The 22,061-nt window shown below is 37.9% G+C and overlaps 2 protein-coding genes across 3 annotated transcripts; one reads left to right on the top strand and one right to left on the bottom strand.

The window, feature by feature from the left end:
- Positions 1-5,296: 5,296 nt before the first annotated feature.
- Positions 5,297-14,819, bottom strand: LOC132092713 (integrator complex subunit 7). The gene is made up of 20 exons (XM_059499068.1): positions 14,566-14,819; positions 14,216-14,345; positions 13,790-13,936; positions 13,456-13,593; positions 12,208-12,254; positions 11,901-12,100; positions 11,691-11,813; positions 11,488-11,605; positions 11,241-11,375; positions 11,045-11,142; positions 9,518-9,757; positions 9,291-9,428; positions 8,890-9,096; positions 8,559-8,753; positions 8,320-8,423; positions 7,555-7,623; positions 7,101-7,233; positions 6,908-7,006; positions 5,876-6,061; positions 5,297-5,767 (listed from the first exon to the last, which is right to left on the bottom strand). Exons 1-20 carry the CDS (start codon positions 14,657-14,659, stop codon positions 5,471-5,473), a joined length of 2,898 nt encoding a protein of 965 aa, XP_059355051.1. The 5' UTR covers positions 14,660-14,819; the 3' UTR covers positions 5,297-5,470.
- A 1,383-nt stretch (positions 14,820-16,202) lies between these two features.
- LOC132092712 (denticleless protein homolog) lies at positions 16,203-21,624 on the top strand. 2 transcript variants are annotated; one of them, XM_059499067.1, is made up of 15 exons: positions 16,203-16,356; positions 16,434-16,559; positions 16,663-16,755; positions 16,837-16,898; positions 16,969-17,089; positions 17,800-17,865; positions 17,951-18,051; positions 18,199-18,272; positions 18,403-18,506; positions 18,596-18,700; positions 18,900-19,012; positions 19,098-19,187; positions 19,266-19,404; positions 20,153-20,748; positions 20,912-21,624. In XM_059499067.1, the coding sequence occupies exons 1-15, from the start codon at positions 16,302-16,304 to the stop codon at positions 21,026-21,028; spliced, it is 1,962 nt and encodes a 653-aa protein (XP_059355050.1). In that variant the 5' UTR covers positions 16,203-16,301; the 3' UTR covers positions 21,029-21,624. The 2 variants fall into 2 exon arrangements, with proteins under 2 accessions (XP_059355050.1, XP_059355049.1); XM_059499066.1 differs by having other exon boundaries at positions 16,663-16,898.
- Positions 21,625-22,061: the final 437 nt, after the last annotated feature.

Here is a 22,061-nt window from a genome sequence, read left to right as displayed (position 1 = left end):
AAAGCACCCTTACAGATAAAAGCTGAATTTTCAAACTCACTTTTGAGCTGAAGTGTACTCAGTGGTATACAACATTAAGTTTCAATCCTCTGACCTGATTGGTTAAGCAGCGCTCCAAGAAAACACTGCTTACACTGTTTATTGCTACAAAATGGAATAGAATAGTGCATAAGCATGCGAACTGGGATGCACCTATTGATACACCAGTTGGCGGCAAATTAGTAAATTTAGTCATTGAATCATTTAACTTTGACCCTTGATTCAAAATTGACTGTACTTGTGGGAAAAATATTTGGCACATATTTCAATATGTTTCTATTATTTACTCTCTGCCCTGTTCACACAACAACATTCTGATTTAATCAGAACTTTTTAACTGATGACCAGCATCTTTTGTGTTAATGACAGTAAACCTTTGTGAGTGCTGTCTCATCAGTGTCCCTCATTTCCTCCTTCCACCAACCCCCTTTTTCACTCAAAGGTAATATCTACCATACCGTTGCAACGTAAATTACATTTTTTAAGGTAATTTGTAATTAAAATTATATAATTATAAACCCCCACAAGTTAGACCAAGCCCACATTATTATCATGTTTTAGGAAATAATGATGAACACTTGTTTCCTTCTGGGGAAACAAAATAATTGTGTTTGGTTACTGTCCTGGATCTATGAATGTTGAATCTGCTCTTAGTCTGTCCTGGAGATGATCATATGCAAACTAACCCAAAAAATCACAAATACAGTGTTTATGACACAGAAAGGGTTCATTGAGAGTAACTTTAGAAGACTGAAACTTAATGACAAAAAGAATCTGTAATCTTGGCTAAGACAATTACTTTTCATGTGATACACAACAATCTATTAAAGTGTATTTTAACACTATTTTAATAAGCAGTCTGAATAAAATTAAATGTATTTTAACTGAATTTAAATAAAATAATTTCGCTTTAAGGATATTGAATGATTGCTGAAATGAATTGTAATTTAGAGTTCATTTTAAAACATTTAATCTGTTTTAAATGTAGTGTATTTTACAACACTATAAATGTGCAGTTTTGGCCTCATTTTATATTATACAATTTGTTAAAAAAAAAAAAAAAAAAATATATATATATATATATATATATATATATATATATATATATATATATATATATATTAGATATTAGATATATGAGATATTATTTCTGAAGTGCACAATGATAATAAACATGCGATTCGAACCATATTATTCAAAATTATATTACATTTTATGGTAAATTGTCACAAAAAAATTCATTGTATATTTTCATCATATATATATATATATATTAAAAACACATTTAAAATACATTAACAAATGCACACACTTGACATTTAAATAAATTATTTTACATATGCTTTATTAGTACATCAACATAAAACACAACAGAAAATGAACACTTCAGTATGTTATAAAACATAGTCATGAAAGCACACTCTTTAAGTACACTTAAGTAGCCTTAAATTTTCTGCAAATACACTTTTTTGCCATTAGATAGAGTGAGTTATAAATATGGCTGTATGTAAAACTGTGATTTTGGATCCTTTAGGAATTCTTCAAATAGGTCGTTACGTGCTTTTCCATCCTTTTCCGACTTCTTCTCTTCATTTAGCCTTTTTAACTTTTTCTCCACCCAGCTGAAAGGACCAGCTCTTATTTTCCCTTTGTTCTTAGGCTTCTCTTGACCTTTTAAACATTGTTGGTTCTCTTTCTTAGGACCATGGTTGTAGTCTACGCAGAACAGCCTCATCAGTCGCTCATCCAGTTCTTTAGCTTTTTGTAACGCTTCAGCTTTGGAGTCTCCACATGTCTTTTTCCCAGAGTCACTTGACTGCTCCAGAACCTTAGGATGGACCTTCTCAAACTTTCCTTTCTGCTTCACCACAGCATCCAGCGTTTGCTCATGATCAGCCTTCTCAATCTCTCTGAAAGGTATCTGTGTCACTGTGTGCTCCACAAACTCATCATCTCCAGATTCAATGTCTATTAGGATGAGTAATGAAGCGGCCAACTTTGGCTTCACCTCAGCACGTTTAGGAATTTTTCTTGGAGGAACCATCACTCGGTCCGTCGATTGTTCTTCCACTGAATGAGACAGAGATTCTGGAGTTGGTTCTGCCCATGATGGTTCTTCAGCTGTTGGAGCCAGATGTTGAGATGCTCTTTGAACCATCTTGGGTCCTTTAACAAAAGATCCAGCAGGTTTTGGAGCAAAATGTCTAGAGGTTCTTTGAATCATCAATCGTTCAGCTACTGGTTGCAGTGGTATACTCTTGATGGCTGGTGGAACCAGGTTTAGAGAGGCCCTTTGAACCATCTGTGGTTCCCCCTCTGGTGACTTAGAGGATGTAGAACTGGACATTGATCTTATTTGTTTTAGAGTTAGCTTCTGTGGAACCGCCCATGTTTCTTTGGCTGGTTGAGCCAGGTGTCTAGATGTTTTTGGAACCATCTCAGGGTCCACCACAAAAGAACGATGCAGAGGTTTGGTCTCAGTAGCTTTTGGAGCAAAATGCCTGGAGACTTCTTGAACCATCAGTGGTTGATCAACTGATTGCAGTGGTCTGCTCTCAATGGCTTGTGGTTGTGGAGATGGGTATTGAGAAGCACTTTGAACTGGAAGTTCTGCCATTGATAAAGGAGGTTCTTCCACTGATGATTTTATGAAGGAAGAGCCAGGCAGGTGTTTAACCTCAATGGCTGGTAAAGCTGGGTGTTGAGATACCCTCTGAACCAGCAATGGTTCCCTTGATGATGGAGATCTGGTCTCAGTGGCCAGTGGAGGCAGGTGTCGAGGGGCCCTTTTAGCCACCAATGGTTCTTCCACTGATGACTTTATGAAGGGAGAACCAGCCAGGGTTTTGATCTCAGTGGCTGGTGGAGTTGGTTGTGGTTTGACCTCAATACGTAATGGAGTTATGTCTTTAGTCTCCTCTTCCTTCATTTTTTTGTTTCTCTTCTCTTTATCATCTCTGTTGGTCTCATGTTCACTTCCTGTTACCATCATCTTTATATTTTCTAAACTGCCAGTCTTTCTTTTTTCTCCAGCCTGCCTGATTTCCTCATTCTCACTCCATCCCTTCATCATCATCTCATTCTTTTGACCTTCTTTCGTGTTTTTCTTTATCTGGCCAATATTGCTTACATCAAAGGGTCTACTCACCCCTTCCATTGGGGCCCATTCTGGTACTGTCCACCTCTGCACCCCCTTTTTTGTTCTCCTTTTGGGTATGCAGTGAACATGACATTGAATCCACTCAAACAGACTGCGAAACAGTGCCATTCTAAAACACTGCTGGAGAATACTGCGAATGTGCTGTGAAATGTCTACCAAGAGTCTCTTCGGAGCTGCAAAGCAAATGGTTGAGTTAAATATCCACAAAAGATCTGTTCTAGTGTATCTGAGAACAATTGTACCAGATAGCAGTCAGAGCAGCAACTTAACAGCTTTCAGATTACTATGACATCATAATGCTGTTATGTGTGAAAATTCTACATTCCGCAGTTTCCAGTGAGTTCATTAGAGAAGCATCTGATGCACACTAGCAGCACTATATGGAATTGCAAAATGACGGTTTCCCTTCCCAGATCTTAAATTCAAATAGCCGTTTCCTCTGCCTTTAGGATCGTGAAGTCAGATCAAATCTTTCAGAGAAGCAGTGAAATGTCCATCCTATCATATTTCTAATGTTCAAATATGCTTAATTTCAAGTTTCACAAACAGAGTTGTCTTTTTATGTGAAGTCAGGTCTCTTTTGCCATTATGTTATAATCTTACCAACAACAGCAGTTTATAATCAATATGTGTTTAATATATATATGTGTTATATATATATATGTGTGTGTGTGTGTGTGTGTGTGTGTGTGTGTCATTTTCTGAACAAGTATATTTTTTCCCATAAATCACCCATTGCTGGAAGATAAAATATTTACTTAATAATAATTATCTGGAATCTGGCCTATGTGGCAAGTGGAATGAATGGACTTTTAATGGACAGGCTTACAAGACTGCCATTATTATTTCATTATCTTTAAATTATAATCATTGTGAAAAGTGCTACAAAAATAAACATGATTTAAACTTAAAGAACATCTGACCATCTGTATAAAGGAACATATTCATATATTCTAACATTTTGCTTAATGCTGAAACTGGATTAGCAAGTGTGCTCAAGTGCTCAACTGCATTGCTAATTCATTATTGCTAGTTTTTGGGTGAGCGACTTTGTGCGTGTATGTGTGTTTCTGCATGGATGTCTGTAATTAAGAGCTGCGAGTGTAACCTGAATAAGGAGTTCAAAATGATAGCCTATGTGTGTTGGAGTGAAAATCTCATTTTCTCCTCATTCCTTTCTCTCATTGGTTCATTAGGCCTAGCATTACTAGCTCTGGCTGGTGGCTATGATCCCAGTCTATGCTAGCTAAGCTAAAATCACTGTACTAATCTTATACTCCAATATTTGTCTTTTAAGGTGAACTATCACTATAAATATATCCTGTATACACTATACATATAAATTTGGATGAGAAATGGTCTGGGTTAAGTCAATACATTTATGTCAAACAACTTCTACAAGATGTTCTGCGTTACGCTGTTTACAAATGCAGTCTTCAACAAATGTATTTTAAATGGACTTCAGCTCCTGTGAATATACTATACAGCAGAGGGTTGTGGTCCATTGATTTTAAACCCATCTAAAAGTCAATGTCATGGACTCAAACACATCCATCACTGTTGAATATTCAGTTACTGAAGACGCAATTACTACTAAACCAGATTCAACTGCACCATACTAAACTTTATTACCTTTAGTTGAGTGAAGCAAGATTACACAGAGGTTTGTAAGAAAATAACAGCAATGCAAATTTAATTAGAACATTCTTAAACTCACTGTTAATTGTCCTTTTGAAGAAGTGTATTCAGTGCGTATTCACTTCAAATCTGAGTGGATGAAAAAGTCAACAGATTTGTTTTGTTTTGAATTTAAAAGTTTGATAGTGATAATCAAACGGTAAAAGTATTTAATATAATTTTTATTGAATCAATACTTTTTTCTGACATTAGCATTTCAGTCACAATTTTGCCTAAGATAAAAAAAAAAATCCAGGATTTAATATGGATTTCATATATTTACCACAGAAAATAAGACTAGTCTGTACCTGAAAAAAAAAATAATAATAATAATAATAATTCACACTTCATTCTGAAGGAAAGCCTTCTTCAGAGCGAAACTAAGTAAGGACACACAAAAAACATTAAATACAAAGTATATTTTAGTTTAGTAGTTTTATTAAGCATTGACACATAATTATTCTGTTATAGAACTGAAGGAAACATTAAGCAGATAGACGTTTACTCATACAAAACACTAGAGAAGTCAAATAAGAAAGCCTATTCAATCAGCAGTGTATAGATCAGCGATATGCAGTGGATGAGGGCTGGAGGTCACTGGCGGGGACAGACGTTCCTCTGGGGTCCCGGCTGTGGGCCGCTCTGCTGCTGCTGCTGCTGCTGTAACTGATGCCGCAGCTGCTGGGAATAAGGGTCTTCCAGAGACTTGACTGATACGGTGGTTTTCGGTCCCGTCTTCCATTCGATCCCACTGGTGTCTACAACCGAGGCCTCAACAGAGACGACGTGAGTGCCCTGGATGGAGAAGTTGAGCAGGAACTGTGTGCTGAAGTAATCATTATGAGGCTCCACCTTCTGCTCAATCTCATTGCTCTTGGAATCAAGAGGAATCTAAAAAGCACAAAAAGCACATAACTGAATGCTTCATTACTGCTGGAAAAATATCACTGAGTGATCAAGACTGGGAGCAAAATATTGCGGACTCAGTGTTGCACTGACCTTGGTGTCGGATCCTGGTTTGGTCTGTAAAGTAGAGCTGACTTTGAGGCAGACGGCCTGGATCTTGCGGAACAGGCCTGGAGACGAGCCGTGCTGCACCACCCCCTCCACCTTTAACGTCAGCTGCTGGTTGTTCTGAACCGGGATTGGCTCGTTTGGTGTACGAGGAGATGGAGAGAAAGCAAGCTGAAACATTTACAAATGTATATATATATATAAACTGATGCTGACAAGAACTCTGTTTCAAATTTGAGGGAGGGCTGTTAAGATCCACTAATAGAGTGGATAGGTTTTAGATGACGAGCCTGAGATCAAAATGATGAAGTTATTGTTTAAGGCAGGACACTTCATGTACTATTCAATGTTGAGATTTTGGTCTATTTCGCTTCCATGTCGTCTTTCGCTCTAATGCAAAGGAAATTTCCAAAATATACGTTAGGGTGTTTGATTTAAGCCTACTACCTGCATATTTAAAGACTCTTGATGTCATTAACTAATAACTGGGGAAGTTCTGTGGTGATATGTTTTAGTTATTTTGTTTATCCTCTTCAACTGCAATGCCATGTGTCAAATGTTTGCTAATTAGTGCATTTTAATTACTTAACACCTGATTTGCATATCAATGTGGAAATTCTGATGAAGTTTATAATTTTACCTTTACTGTATACTGCTATATATATATATATATATATATATATATATATATATATATATATATATATATATATATACACACACACACATGCATACATATATACATTTTTTTATTCCATAATATTGGCATCGGCCCTCAAAAAACCCATTTCCGTCAGGCTTTATTTCATATACTTGCCAAGGTTAATTTATTTTGGTGAGTATTAATTTTAGGCCTTTGTTTTTTTCTTTTTTAGAGAGTACATAAAAATATATTCACATATGATTTTCACAATTTTATCATTGTTAAAGTACCTATTTTTCTTTTAATTAATATATATATATATATAATTAATATTTTAATGGATTTATTTTTTTGCCATGAAACAGATTACTTACTTTAATGCTGGTGGACTGAAGCTTCTGGAAGAAATATCTCTGGAATGACAGCGGTACCTTCAAAATGGCTATGACAGCATCACACAGACATCCAGTGTGCTTGAAACAGATAAAAAGACACATAAAAAAAAAAGAAAACAGGCCTATAAAGAGTGAATCCAAACGGATTGCAATGGAAACACTTCAACATTACCAGGTAAGAGACAGGAGGGTGCTTCCTGCTTAAGTTTTCCACTTCCTCCAGGACGTGATTGAACACCGCCAGCATTTTCAGTTCATACTCGCTCTCTGCCAGTACTGATCCGTGTGTGCCAAACTCCTGGAAACTGAACCAGAGAAACCACATGGAGGCCATTACAGTGTGCCAATGAAATACTCAAACTAAAATCTATTATATAATCATATTAGAAGTCTTTATGTTGCTCTTCTTGTGTCTAATAATCTTCCAAATGTCTTGTTGTAATCCCACATTGAATATTTGAAGCATATGCATTAGGTTTTGGTTCATATTCCTGATTCATGAATGAATCTACTTATTTATTCATCTGGTCAGTAAAACATTTCAGAAGAAAGTTGGGAAACCCTACAAATTTTCATAGTTGCATAATTGTGAGTGTTATATATGTTAAGAGTTGGATTCTTCTTACCTGGCCGTTTGTGGATCAATTATTAAAGCCTCAATAGCGTAAGATACAAGCAAGCAGCTTTGCTGTTGTCTGAGAAAAGTTTTAAGGAAAGTAAAGTTCATCTCAGGATGACGTCATCATTCAACCCTGGCCTTGCAAATTCCATATTTAGTTTGAAACAACAGCAGAAAAAGTAAAAAGAGCTACTTTTGGAGCAGTATAAACCACATCACTAATATAAACAAATCTGTGACACTGACCATGCAAATTCATTTTGTAGAAAATGTTAAAAATCATTAAAATTCAAAATAAGTTAGGGTTATTTTATATGCATTTTAAATTTAATAGAATTAATAATGCAAATTATAATTTTGATGAAATTGCCAAAAATTCCAATTTGTTTTATAAGCTCATATAATTGTTACATTAAAAAAAAAGGAAAACATCTGAAAAAGAAATCAATTAGTTGTGGTATCCACACACAAACACACACACACACAAAAACATTAGAAAATATTAAATTACTTCAAACTTTTAACTGCTAGTGTATATTATAATCATAATTCAATGAAAAAGTTTGTTAAATTAATACAAATGAATTTACAATATTAATAATACTTTATATATCTAGAAAATTAATACATTCAAATAGAAACATCTTATGTTCTAATGCATTTTTGACAATTATTAGCAATAATAACGCTAATTTATATATATATATATATATATATAAAAAAAGGAAAACATTTTGCACACGGAAATAGTCCTCCAAGAAAAAGAGGATACAGTTCAACATTACGGAGGGTGGCGTAGTCGGCATCAAACGAAGACTGATACAGGTCAGCATAACGAGCTGCCAGACTTCTAAATTCATCCATGGATAATTTCATCTGAGTACATCCCAAAAAAAAAAAAATACAATAAATGTACCATCCTCATAAAAAAAATCAAAAAAATAATATAGACCACATAATGAGGCAGAAACATTAACACACAAAGCAGGCAGACATAGAGATGTTGAGCACCTGTGTTGAAATGCGTCCGCAGCGCTGCAGCTCGCCGCCTGAGGACAGAGCGATGGTGGTGGCGATGGCAGGAGGGGGGCTGGTCTTCAGACTGTTGCAGGTGCAGATGAGCTGGGACAGGGCCTGAAGAGTGTCTATCCGCAGCTTCACAAACTCGCACTGGAACGACAAAGGACTCAGCGGCGTACTGGCAGCCTGAACACGAACCAGGATTACAGTCAGTCACAAAAAAAGTCTTCTGTGCTTCAATATGATTACAACAACAGAGGCACCGCCAAAAGCAGCTGGTTACAGACAGCATGCAAAGAGAGCATGACTGGTGAATCCTGACCGTGAGCGACGCAATTCCCTTCTGGTAGGATTTGAGTGCTTCGGAGATGGCGCTCATGGCTGCGCTGTAGTCCCCGTCCGAAAGGCCGCTGAGGCACTGCTCGGCCTGAGAGAACTCCATCAGACTGTTCAGCCAGAAGTAGAAGTGCTCTGAGGCCACGCGGGTACGAAGACTCTGGTACAACTCCCGAGAAAAATCATGGCAGCCCTGTGTGGACAAATGACACATTTGGAGAGCATTGGACAGGAGTCATTTTACATTGTATTCAGCTACTAGTGTAAATACATAGACAAAACTGTCTGGGTAAATGTCACATACACACACACATATATACATATACACATTAAGTGTAATATAATAGATTTGTGCAGGTCTTCCTTCTCCCTCATAGCCCAGCTCACCATGCGGGAGGCCTGTCTGGCAATACGGTACACGGTCCACCCATTAGCCACATTCTCCAGCTGCTGCCTGATCACAGTCTTTACCTCGGCCGAGAGTGAAGCCTGACTGGCCACGAACACTACTGTCGCCAAGGACACCTGAGAAGAACATCAAGACAAATTTGGACTGTTTTGGGAAAATGAGACTTAAACAGCCACGGTTGGGCATAACTTCTGTATTTGCTTACCAGGAGCTCCTGCTGTTTCTCTGAGGTTCTGTGACTTGCCACCCTGAAGAGGTCCAGCAGGTCTCCCAGCATCCCCTCTGCCAGCACCGGCTGCTGAGTGGCGATAGCAGCCAGAGCCTGACACACGAGCACCCGCGCAGAGTCACACGCGCAGTGCAGCTGTCCCAGCAGGAGCTCCACAGAGCTCGGACTCACATGAGGACAGCTCTTCAACATCTTCACCAAAGAGGTGAGCGCCGTCTGAGTCAAAAGAAACAAAAAGATTAAAAATGATAGTTCACCCAAAAATTTGAACTGTCATCATCCTTCACTTGTTCCAGTTTTGTTTTTTTCTCCCATTGAACATTAAAAAAGATATTTTGAAGTATGTTGGTGACAAACAGTTGATGGTCCCCACTGACTTCCACAGGACGAAAAAAATAATAATACTATGGAAATAAATGGGGACCATCAACTTTGTTTGGTTACCTACATTCTTCAAAATATGTGACCCTGGACAACAAAACCAGTCACAAGTTTCACTATTTTTTTTTTTTTTTTTAAGATTTGAAAAAATGTGCTTTCCATTAATGCAGTGGTTCCCAACCTTTTTCAACTCGCGGCCCAAACAACCAAAGACATATGTTTGCTCGGCCCACTGCAAAAACTGACCCCGCTACTATTGGGTTACTAACTTAGCACTCAGAAGCTAGATTGTTAACTGTATATACTGAATGAACTGGCAATGAACAGAAAATAACTCGGGCTGGCACCGCTTGTTACAACTGCTGTTGTTCTGTAGCATATGCAGCAAAAATATCTAAGATAAATTGGCGGTTTATTCTTAAACCAATCAGCGAGCTTGAAAAGTGGAAGCATAGTTACAGTTCAATATTTATTTTTTGTTAATTATATATATATATATATATATATATATATATGAAATTATGTTATTATGTTTTGACATTTTTACATATATGAACAATATTATTATTTATTTTAATAGTAATTGGCGGCCCACCTGCAATACCATCGTGACCCACTGGGGGCATTAATGTATGGTTTGTGTAGGACAATATTTGGCCGAGATACAACGATTTGAAAATCTGGAATCTCATCATGGTGCAAAAAAAAAAAAAAAACGAAATATTGCGAATATCATCTTTAAAGTTGTCCAAATGAAGTTCTTAGCAATGCATATTACTATTCAAAAATTACGTTTTGATATATTTATGGTGAGAAATTCCCAAAATATCTTCATGGAACATGATTTTTACTTAATATCCTAATGATTTTTGGCATAAAAGAAAAATGGAAAATTTTGACCCATACAATGTATTTTTGGCTATTGCTACAAATATACCCATGCTACTTAAGACTGGTTTTGTGTTCCGGAGACACATGTCTCCTTTTGGGTTCAACTAAAGAAAGGAACTCATACAAATTTGTAACAATAGTATAGCAATGTATAAAAGTAAGATTAAGTGTCCAATTCGAGGCCAGAGAAAGCTGCATCTGTGCATCAAGTCACATCTACGAAGCACTCACTTTCAGTGTGTCCTGTGCAGTCTTACTGTCATCTTGACTGCAGAGCAGAATGAGAGACTCCATCCCCATCACTGTTTCCTGTTCCAGCTGGATGACCTCTGACAGAATAATTAAAGTAAGTTATAAATCTTCTCAATTTGGGTCTACACAACCCAAATGAAGTAAGTCTGCACATTCTTGGTGAATAGAAACCAACCTTTCTCTGGACAGGAAACAGCGATACTGGTCAATACTGTGATCCCATGGGCTGCCACTGCCAGATTACTATGATAACAGCACTCCTGCGCCAGTTTGACCAGGTCAGTGTAACGGGGCGCTGGAGGTGCCTCACCTGCGTCATCCAGAGAGACCAGGGGGTTAAACTCACATGCCACATTAAAATAATCTACATTCAGTAGCATACATGCATTTCTAGTAGTCAATGTGACTTTATGAGTTTGCACCTGTATTAGGGCTGAAGTACTGTTTAATAGCGATGGTACCAGCTAGCGTAGAGAGGACCGACAGCATCCCCAGCTTGAGACTGTTATACGGGGTGCTGAGAGCACATTCGCATAGCACCTACAAACACACCGCTTATCACAGATTACATGCATTCGCAGTAGTAAGAAGAGAACAAGCTGTTTCACAAATATCCATGTCTGACCTGTATGTTCTTTCTAGTCCACAAATGAGGAGCTTTTTTAGCCAAGAGCTTGAGATCCTGAATGGCGAGTCTTTTCACTGCTTTTCTGGGGTCCTCCTTCAAGTACTGGATGAGCAGATGAATCTACAAGACAAACCGGACGAGTCATTTGCTGGAATGGATCAGTTTTGTGCCACAAACACTATTAAAATTGAACAGAGATAGGCTGACCTGCTCGGGGATGTCGACGAGTGAGGAGGTGGCCAGCTGGGTGAAGGTGTGCAGCGTGACGATGAGCATGGGTGTGGAGGGGTAGGAGGACACCAGCTCCTGCAGTAACTCCCTGCTGCACGAGGCCTGGCTGGCGTCATGGTGCATGTGCTGCAGCATCGGGATCAGCTTCAGCTTCAGCTCCACTGGAGTGTCCAGTCCTTCAGGCGCACACACACACACACACACACACACCATCCCCAGTTCAGTCAGACTGGAGACCACTAAGCCAAACCATGAGGACCACTTACATGAAGAGAGCACATACCTTGAATCATTTCGCTAATCTTGTTGCGAATCCCTGCAGCAAAATCTCTAAAAACATACAGTGAGTGACATTTAAACTGAAATGCTGTTTTCTAACTTAAAATAGCCATCAGCCAACTTCATAATATCTACATATGTAATGTGTGTGTGTGTAAACAGTGGGTTTAGAAAAGAAACACCCCCCTTGCTTTAGTTACAGCCTTTAGTCTGTTGGGATATGTTTCGACTTACTTGGCACATCTAGACTTTGCGGTAGAAGTTCAGTTCAATGTGATGGTGAGTGTTTGTGGACCGCAGTCTTCAAGTCATTCCACAGATTTTCAGTCTGGCCTCTGACCATGCAAGTACATTCACCTTGTTTTTCTCTGTTTCGCCGAGTGTGTTTTGGGTCACTGTCATGTTGGAAGGTAAACCTTCATCCCATTGACAACTTTCTTTAGAGGGTAGCAGATTTTCTTTTCTATACTCACTGTGTGTGTGTGTGTGTGTGTGTGTGTGTGTGTGTGTGTGTGTGTGTGTATATATATATAAAAACAAAAAACGCTAAAACAAATTTGTAAAGATTAAAGACTTTTTGTATCGGCATTATTTTTACTTTAATGTATTAAAATAATTAAAACTACAAACAAAATAAATTAATATCTATACAGAAATTGAAAAACAATATAACAAAAACACAACAAAAATGTATAATAAAAATAACATAGCGCGTTAGATACTTTTTTAAAAATTAATCCATATATATATATATATATATATATTCACACTACTAAAATAACACTGATTATTTCTACAATATAAGAAAATTATAATTATGAGTACAAAGTTGTTACCAGTTATCTTTGCCATCAGTCCTTCTATTTATTTATTTATTTATTTATGTTTTGTATTTCCTCCCCTTTTTAACAGCAACTAATGTATAAAAAATTAAGAGTTATAATTCCTCACTCTCAAAAGAACTATTTCCCAGACCATTTACCATTTCTAAACATTGTTCAGTTCATTTACTATAAAGAAATAAATAAATAAAAGAAAAAAATATCTGGGTGATACATTGTTAATAAATGATATATAGTTTAATATCTCTCTATCTATTCTTTATCGGTCATATCCATTATTCTGTCCAGGCCTGTTCATACTAAGAATGACAACTATAAAGATAACTACAACAATAGCTATATCAGCATCCACACCAGCGCACAAAAACCTTCTGTCCATCAGTGCGTCGGTTGTCAAAGTGTACACTTACTTTGAGTGCGATGAGAAACTAGCAGCTGCAAAAATAGCCGCCTCTACTTCAACATTATCATGAGAGTCCAGACTTTGCCGGATGCTGTGATGGGCATTTTTCCTCTCTGGAATAATGGAGGCTAAGCTTCCCAACATCCTGCCAAAATGCACAAAGACAAATATAATGACAATGTATATAATCACATTATTATTCCTGAGCATGTTCTAGGATGGTCTTTGACATAATAATAATTAATAACATCACCTAAATCAAATATTAGTAAGAAGCTGAAAAGAAGCGCATGATGATTGTAAAACAAGTGCATGCCGGACGCCCCTGCGTGTGAAAGTACCTGAGAGTTATTGCTCTGGCAACAGGATCATTGCTATGGATGACGGAAAACACTCTTTTGACAAACTCGTCCACGTTCAGAATCTTCTCCAGGTGTTTCTCGCTCAGCTGCGTCACCTTCAGCACGCAGAGTCGCAGGAAGTTGTTACTAATTTGACAGGGGTGAAATTACAGATCCATTTTCACTCAGCACAAAACATTTCAGTTCCAGATGCATTTCATGTAAACAAATGTAATGGCATGCGCATTTCATAACGGAGACAGAACAGATCTCCAGATGTCCGTTACATAGTCTTGTCCTGGACAAATACCATTATTCTGAAATATTTGACCAATCAGAAGCAAGTATTCCAGAGAGCCAGGTATTAACCTCATACAGACAGCCTCAAAGCTAATAGATATGACTTTATTTAATGCGCATAATTACCCAAGTCTGAAGATGTCTGCCAGTTTCAGGAAGGCAGAATTGATGAGGATGGGAAAGGGATACTTCTGAAAGAGTTTGGGGAAAAGGACCACGGCTTCACATTGGTCACCCAGTTTACAAGACCTTAAACCTTCAGTTGCGAGAAAATGAGAATGACTGTGTGAGTTAATGTGCAACGGGCTCGGGCTGTTTATAATTACAATACAATGCAATTGAAGATAAACAAACACAGCGCTGCGTGATCAGATGAACGGATTATATATAAGGCATGTGTAATTTAATCTGAGCACATGCTCATGTAGTAAACAGACACGCACGTGTGTGAGAGTGTAGTGTTTATAAAGACGCACCTTTGTCGAGCTCCATCAGCGCCGAATTGGCGTCCAGCTCCTGCTCGCCGTAAGCGGCCTCCGACAGAAACGAGCGCGCCGCGGACAGCGACATAATCTACTGTTAGATTGCGAAAGATGCGGAACTTCAGTCTGGTTTTAGAATCAGTTGAGTTTAGATTCGGTAGATTAGAAAGACTCGGTGTATGTAGTTTGAAGCGGATGACCCGGCTGCAGTGCAGGTCACGTGACAGACGAAGACGGGATCTTACGTCGGGTTTCCGTTCAACCACAAAGAACGCTAGAAAAGACCGACAACGGCAGGATTCCAAAGAGGGCGTGGCCTATGAGTCGGCGTCAACTCTGATTGGTCTCAATCTCTGCTGAGATATTCACAGATTAGGAACATTTTAATTAATGAATAAAATAGGAGTTATTTTATTGTTGATTTTTATTGACGTCAGACATAATTTTACAATTACATTAAAAAGAGCATAATTAGACTTTTAAGAAAAGTCATAATTATGACATAAAATCTTGACATTTTGAGATAAACCATACTTTTAAATCAAAATTATGACAAGACAAAATGTCGACTTTTTATTCTCACAATGACGTGTATTTCTGACTTTTCGTGTTGTAATTTTGACATTTTATATCATAACCAAAATATTCAGTTGAGATATAATGTTAAAGTAACCATCTTTTCTTTTCTTTTTTTTCATGCAAGAAAACTTTGCCAAGACATTTGCCTGTTCATTGTAATCTTCATAAATAATGACTTTGATCTTTACTTTAAAGATGTTAAAGATGTTTGGATTTTTCACTTTTGAGAAGCAATATGAAAATGTTTACATTTCTATGCAACCTAATTATTTTTCTTGCAAAATGTTTTAACCACAAATGCACGATTATGAAAGTTACGTCCCCATTTTTCTCACTTTAAAGAAGATATTAAGATCTATATGAAATCCTTCTGTAACAAAAATCCAACTATTGTATGTATGCTCTGAATGTATGCATTGAATGTATGCTCACCTTGTGGTGTTTTTGTAAAAAAAACAAACAAACAAACAAACAAACAAACAAATAAATAAATAAAAACAACCTTTTGCAGGAAAGATTATATTTATTGTTACGTGATCTGTTTATTGATTTATTTTTAAAGTAACTGTTTTTTGTAGTTGTTATTTTCAAGAAGATATTAAGATCTATATGAAATCCTTCTGTAACAAAAATCCAACTAAAACTTTGAATGTAAATATGCTCACCTTTTGGTGTTAAAAAAATAAATAAATAAAAAATAAAAACCTTTTGCAGGAAAGATTTATTGTTACGTGATCTGTATATTTATTTATTTTTAATGTAACTATTTTTTGTTGTTGTTATTTTATTTGTATTATTTTATTGTAATTATTCTCTCTCTATTTTAATTGCTTTATTGTTTGGCTATCCTTGAACCCCTGGCTCTTCTTTTTTTCTCTTTTGTATTCCCTAAGCAAGTGTTTAATGACAATAATAAAAAAATATGTAATGTTAAAGCTGACTTCCCGGGCCACAGAGTGCCTCTAGTGTCACGCTGCTTGCATATTTTCCACAGATATTCCACTCTCCGCGGCTCAACACTTCCGGTGTTCTGACGTATTGACCAATCGGAACAGCGAACGTCGATCTCGCGCGGAATTCGTCTTCGCCGCTTTTTCATAGTTCGCGGGAAACTGGCTACTTCTGACTGAAAGCTCTATCCAGCAGGAGCTATGACTCTGTTTCACTATGTTGTTGATCGGGGAGATGTAAAAAGAAGACGCAATGGTGAGTGTAATGGAATATGCTAATACAAATCTTTGTCATTGGACTTTTTTTTTCACGCGGAGTCCTTTAATAATCAGGTCAGCGTCGCGATTATCCGCTGTCCTCTCTGCTGGACGGGTACCAGTGCGCGCGACACGATGAACACGTCTCATACGGAGCCTCAGCTGCTGCTGTGCCGCCCTTTGGATGCACATTTTCCTCCGGTACGCATTTAATTATATATTCACAATGAGTTAAAATGTAACATAGACCCCCACGAGCGCGTAAAGCCTAATACTTAGTGAGTGGTGTTTATTTGTTGTTCAGCTCCTGGCCAACAGAACAGCCTTGCTGTTGCAAATGAAGAAGGGTTTGTGACCATCTTCAATACTGGAGAAAAGCAGAGTTCTGTCCTGAAAGGTATGTTTATGTTTACCTGGATTCAAGGTGGTCTTATTTCTGTGAAACTGATTCATGTATTTTTCAACTTTTGTTTTGCAGAGTGGCAGGCGCACGATAATGCAGTTTTTGATATTGCCTGGGTTCCTGGTGCAAACAGCTTGGTGAGTTTTGCACCATTCTTATAGCTGGCCCCCAGGAGCAGGGTTGAAATGAAAATATATTAATTTACAGGTGACAGCGTCTGGTGACCAAACGGCCCGTCTGTGGGATGTTGTTACTGGTGACCTGCTGGGAACATTTAAAGGACATCAGTGCAGTCTTAAATCTGTGGCTTTTTCCAAGCAAGAGAAAGGTAAGGTTGTGCTGATCACAAGGCTTACACAACCACTGTTGTCAAAATAGCATACGCTGTTACTACTCCTAATGTGCAGTATATATACTGTATATGTTTTGCATGAAATGTGTGAGTGACTTCGTGTTGTTATACTGATGCTCTGATAATGTGATGCACTCAATTTATCCTTCCATTTTCCCGTGTGACACATTGACATGATAAAAAAAAACATCTTTCTTGAAGCAATATTTGATCCGACTGCCAACAATGAAGACATATATTTACAGAAACTTGGATTGAAACTACAAAATAAATATTTGCATGACTATTGAGTTAAGGCTGTATTGTAATAAGATGCTACGTAAATATAATTTAATTGATAAGTTAATATAAAGGTGAAATGAATTGAAATGAAATCTAAATATTAGACGGAAACATGTGAAACCCCTCGCAAGATTCAGATATTCAAAACTTAAAGAAGTACTACAATTACTAAGTTGAAATAAAGATAAATGAGGCTAAATAGAAACATTAAAATGACAAAAGCACATACAATTGCTAAAACCTAAATTAAAATGTAAAAAAATCAGAAAATATAAAAATAGAATTAAAAAAATGAATACCACATCATACATTATTTTTAAAGAGTTACAGTATTTGCACAGTGTTTTTAATTAAATAAAATGAATCGGTGGCCTGTTTTTAAACCGTTTGCTCTGTCGATGCAGCTGTTTTTAGCACTGGAGGCAGAGATGGGAACATAATGATTTGGGATTCAAGATGCAGTAAAAAGGGTACTTTATTATTCTTACCACCTAAACTTAAACTTATGGCCATCAAAATGATTTCTAAAGCAAATAATGTTTCCATCCATCACAGATGGTTTCTACAGGCAAGTCAAACAGATCACGGGTGCCCATATGAAACTTGAAAAACACACTCCTCAAATAAAGAAGAGACGTGGGATGGCGCCCCCTGTGGTGAGGAGACATTCATTTAAAAAAAATATTGCGGTGTGGTACAGCCTTGATATGTTACATGAATGCTCCTTGATTTAGCATTTTTTTGAAACTATAGAAACTATGGAAGGTCTTTTTTTACTGATTCAGAGATCGTTCCCTTTTCAGGACTCGCAGCAGGGTGTGACGGTGGTTTTGTTCTGCGACGAGAGCAAACTCATCTCTTCAGGAGCAGTCGATGGGTGAGTGGATAATGGATTGATGTACGGATAGCTTTTTATAAATCTTGTTTCTAAATAATGTTATTACCACACTCAGTCATGCTTTTCAACCTGATGTTCTGAGAGCACATTTTCCCATAACTCCTCATAGGATCATTAAAATGTGGGATTTGCGGAAGAACTACACTGCATACCAGCCCAACCCCCTCCCTCTGCAGGCCTATCCTTACCCAGGCTCCTGCACACGCAGACTCGGTGCACATCTCACACACAGCCTGTCCTTAGACCTGTAGGAATGTGCATTAGTAATTAGTGTTAATTTCCACTGTTGTTTCTCTCTGTAGGTTATTCTGGTCTGTCACTGGACTCCACTGGCTCCAGACTGTTCTCCAACTGCACTGATGACAATATCTACATGTTCAACATCAGCGGTTTGAAAACAACTCCAGGTAAATTATAAATGTTTCTTTTTGTTTGTGACTTAATGCATTAATGTCATGTATAATATGATCGGAGAATTATTCCAAAGTGGTATTTAAATGCATTTTTTCTTTAGTTTACCTTTCCACGCCTGACGCGTGTGAAAAACGTGACGGTTATGTGCTCATGCAGTTCGATTGCACTTTGTCTTTTTTTCTTTTCTCACAGTTGCTGTTTTCAGTGGTCACAGTAACTCCTCGTTTTATGTGAAGTCCAGTGTCAGCCCAGATGACCAGTTCCTGGCCAGTGGTTCGAGTGATCATCATGCTTATATATGGAAGGTAAGACTATCCTAGAAAGCTAGAGATATAACCTGTCACAGAGAACATCTGTGATCACGAACCGCATTCTTTGCTTTTGTTCCAGATTCCAGACCCAAAACAAGCTCCCATGATGCTTCAAGGCCATAGCCAGGAAGTCACATCAGTGGCCTGGTGCCCCACAGATTTCACTAAGGTTGGTACTTTTAAATGCAATAAAGAAAAAAAAAATCTTTAAAGTTGGATATTGTCAAATCAATCACTCTCTTTGCAGATCGCTTCCTGCTCTGATGACAACACTGTTAGGATCTGGCGACTGAACCGCAGACCAGATGGAGAAGATTCATTGAACCGAGATCCAAACGTGGTCGGCTGGACACTTCGGAAAATCCAGTCACCGACTTGGACAACTGGTAGACCTCCCTTTTTTTTTGGTGTATTAAACTTTATTTCAGATTCAGAGCTACTGGTTCTGGTATGTTGAGAAGAGTTTTTGTTGCTTAGAGGTCATATGATGTTGCTACAAAGAACATTATTTTGTGTATTTGGTGTAATGAAATGTTTGTGGTTTAAGCTTAAAAAAAACATTATTGTTTCTCCTCTATGCCCCGCCTTCTGAAACGAGTCAATAATTACAAAGCTCATCGGTCTAAAAAGCGAGGTGTGCTCTGATTGGCCAGCTATCCGGTGTGTTGTGATTGGCCGAATACCTCAAGCGTGTGACGGGAATGTTACCCCCCCCCCACCACACTGTGATGCAATTTGTAAATTAATTTCTTTAAACCTTTCTTAACACAAAACATAAATGGTAGTTTTTCACATTTTCCATGAAAATATTAATCAGCAAAAACTATTTTCTACATAATAAAAAATGTTTCTTTTTTTACCAAATCAGCATATTAGAATGAGTAATGATACTGAAAATTCAGCTTTGCATCACAGGAATTATTATTTTTTAAATATTTCACAGTATTACTGCTGTTCTGTATTTTTGATCAAATGCAGCTGTTGTGAATATACAGAACTCGCTTCAACAATATTACAAAATCTTAATTATTCAAGACTTTTGACTGATAGTGTATTGATTTTATAAATTCACAATTTCAAACCATTTTTTTATTCAATCATTTCTTATTTTGACCACTATTTGTCTTCTCTCAGACCCTTACAGGCCTGTTGAAGTCACTCCAGCCAAAAGTCCTGGCTCCGAGAGGGCCGTCTCTCTGGCTTCACCCCAGCCTGCTGCTTGCGCCCCTATGGGTGCTGATTTACCCCTGCCATCAAACACATCTGCACCTTCGGCCGAAGTCAGCAGCCTCAAACGTCCCTCGTCCATCCAGCAGTGGATCAGCCGCAGTAGTTCCCCCGCTCACCACGGTACACCTACTCAGTGTAAGGTGCTCACACCTGTCCTCCAAGGCCCCTCCTCTGAACGCCGAGCGAAGCGACGACTGGAAACGGGTGAGAGATCTGGTTTGGGAGTGGAGAGTGACGGGGTGTCTGAACTTTATCCCAATGTAAAGAGAAGCAGGAGTTCGGTGAGCACACAGAACTGTCCAGAGGAGAAAGCTGATCCATTCTGTTTGCAAACAGAGACTCAGCTCAGCTCAGCTCGTCAAGCTGGCACGGGCAAAGAGAACAGCTCTCCGAGGAGGACTGATTGGCTTTCTGTGATCAGCCAGAGGTTTAAAGGATCAGCTCAGCCAAGCCCCAACGGCTGCAGCAAACGGCACGACGCAAGAACACACAGCTCTTCAGTGAGTAGATGCATGATGATTGTGATATTTCAATGTTGTGGGGTTTTTTATGTCTATTACACCATTTTTCTTTTATTATCATTCATTTAAGAATTCTGAAGTGTTCTCCAAATGTGTAACTAATTTTTTTGTTGCCAATTATTTATTTTCTTTGTCTTTTAAGGCAGCAGTCTCACCACGTCCCATGAGAGTTGTCTCTCCACTGCCAACCAAGAAAGCATCACCCTCCAAACCCATGAAAAAAATCTCCAGCTACTTTGTGAAAAGAACCCAAGACTGATGGTTGTGTGCCGAGAGATTAGTGTCAGTCAAACGACTCCTCTATGGTTTGAGTTCAGGTCTGGGGTTTTTTCCTTAGACCAAGCTTATGTATTTATGAATGTGATGTGTGTGTATATATTTTATCTAATTGTTTTTTTTAAATATGTACAAGTTTCAAAATGGGTCAAATTGCTAATAATTTTGGTAAACATTACAAAACCAGATGAAGTCATTTGACACCGCAAGTAAACTCTACATGTTTCTGAAGCTTCCACGTCCATCTGTGATGCACTGAAAATAGTTTCCAGCTTCGTACATGATTCAGCGTGCATTTTAAAACCGTTGCATATATATCAAATTCTAGGTGAATTTAATATGCATTGTGTTTGACATTTTTTTGACTTTCCGAGTCTGTGATGCCCTTTGAGCTTGTCTGGCCGTGAACCACGGTCACATTCTCAGAGTCCTGTATTGATGGTAAAGCAGCACTTTACATAACAAATCCATTTTTAATTAGCTCAGTGCTTTTTAGTTACTGAATATATATAATGCAGTGAGTTTCGAAACGATTTAAACACTTTTTACAGACTCCATGCCATGGGCTATTTCTTCAAAGTTTGCAGGTTTGTCTGGAATGTAACTCGACCTGATCATTCACTCCAGCTTCCATGTTTCCATCCTGCTTGTTCCCATCTTGCTTGTTTTTTGCCTCGGGTGTTTAGCAGGGTAGGTTAAAACTTGGAGTTGTTCAGTTTCTACCACAACCCATTTTGAATCAAAATATGCAATTCTGTGTTTTTTTAATTGTTTGTTAACCTAACCTAGAAATGAAAACAGCGATTACAAACCCATGTGCTTTTCTTTGTGATGAAAAGGTTATGTAAAATGACAGTCAAAGTCAGTCACTTGCATGGGGAAAAACGATGCATGGAGTGAACATTGAGCAATTGGTTTTATGTCGCATTTTTGGTTTTTATACAGTGTTTCTGACTCAGCTGACTAGGCTACACGTGTGTTCAAGAGCGTTGTTAATTTGTGAATTGTCGTTGATA

Source organism: Carassius carassius, chromosome 18 (genome assembly GCF_963082965.1).
Source record: "Carassius carassius chromosome 18, fCarCar2.1, whole genome shotgun sequence".
Classification (NCBI taxonomy): domain Eukaryota; kingdom Metazoa; phylum Chordata; class Actinopteri; order Cypriniformes; family Cyprinidae; genus Carassius; species Carassius carassius.
The sequence above is the reverse complement of the archived record's forward strand: the minus strand, read 5'-3'. Positions and strand labels throughout refer to the sequence as shown.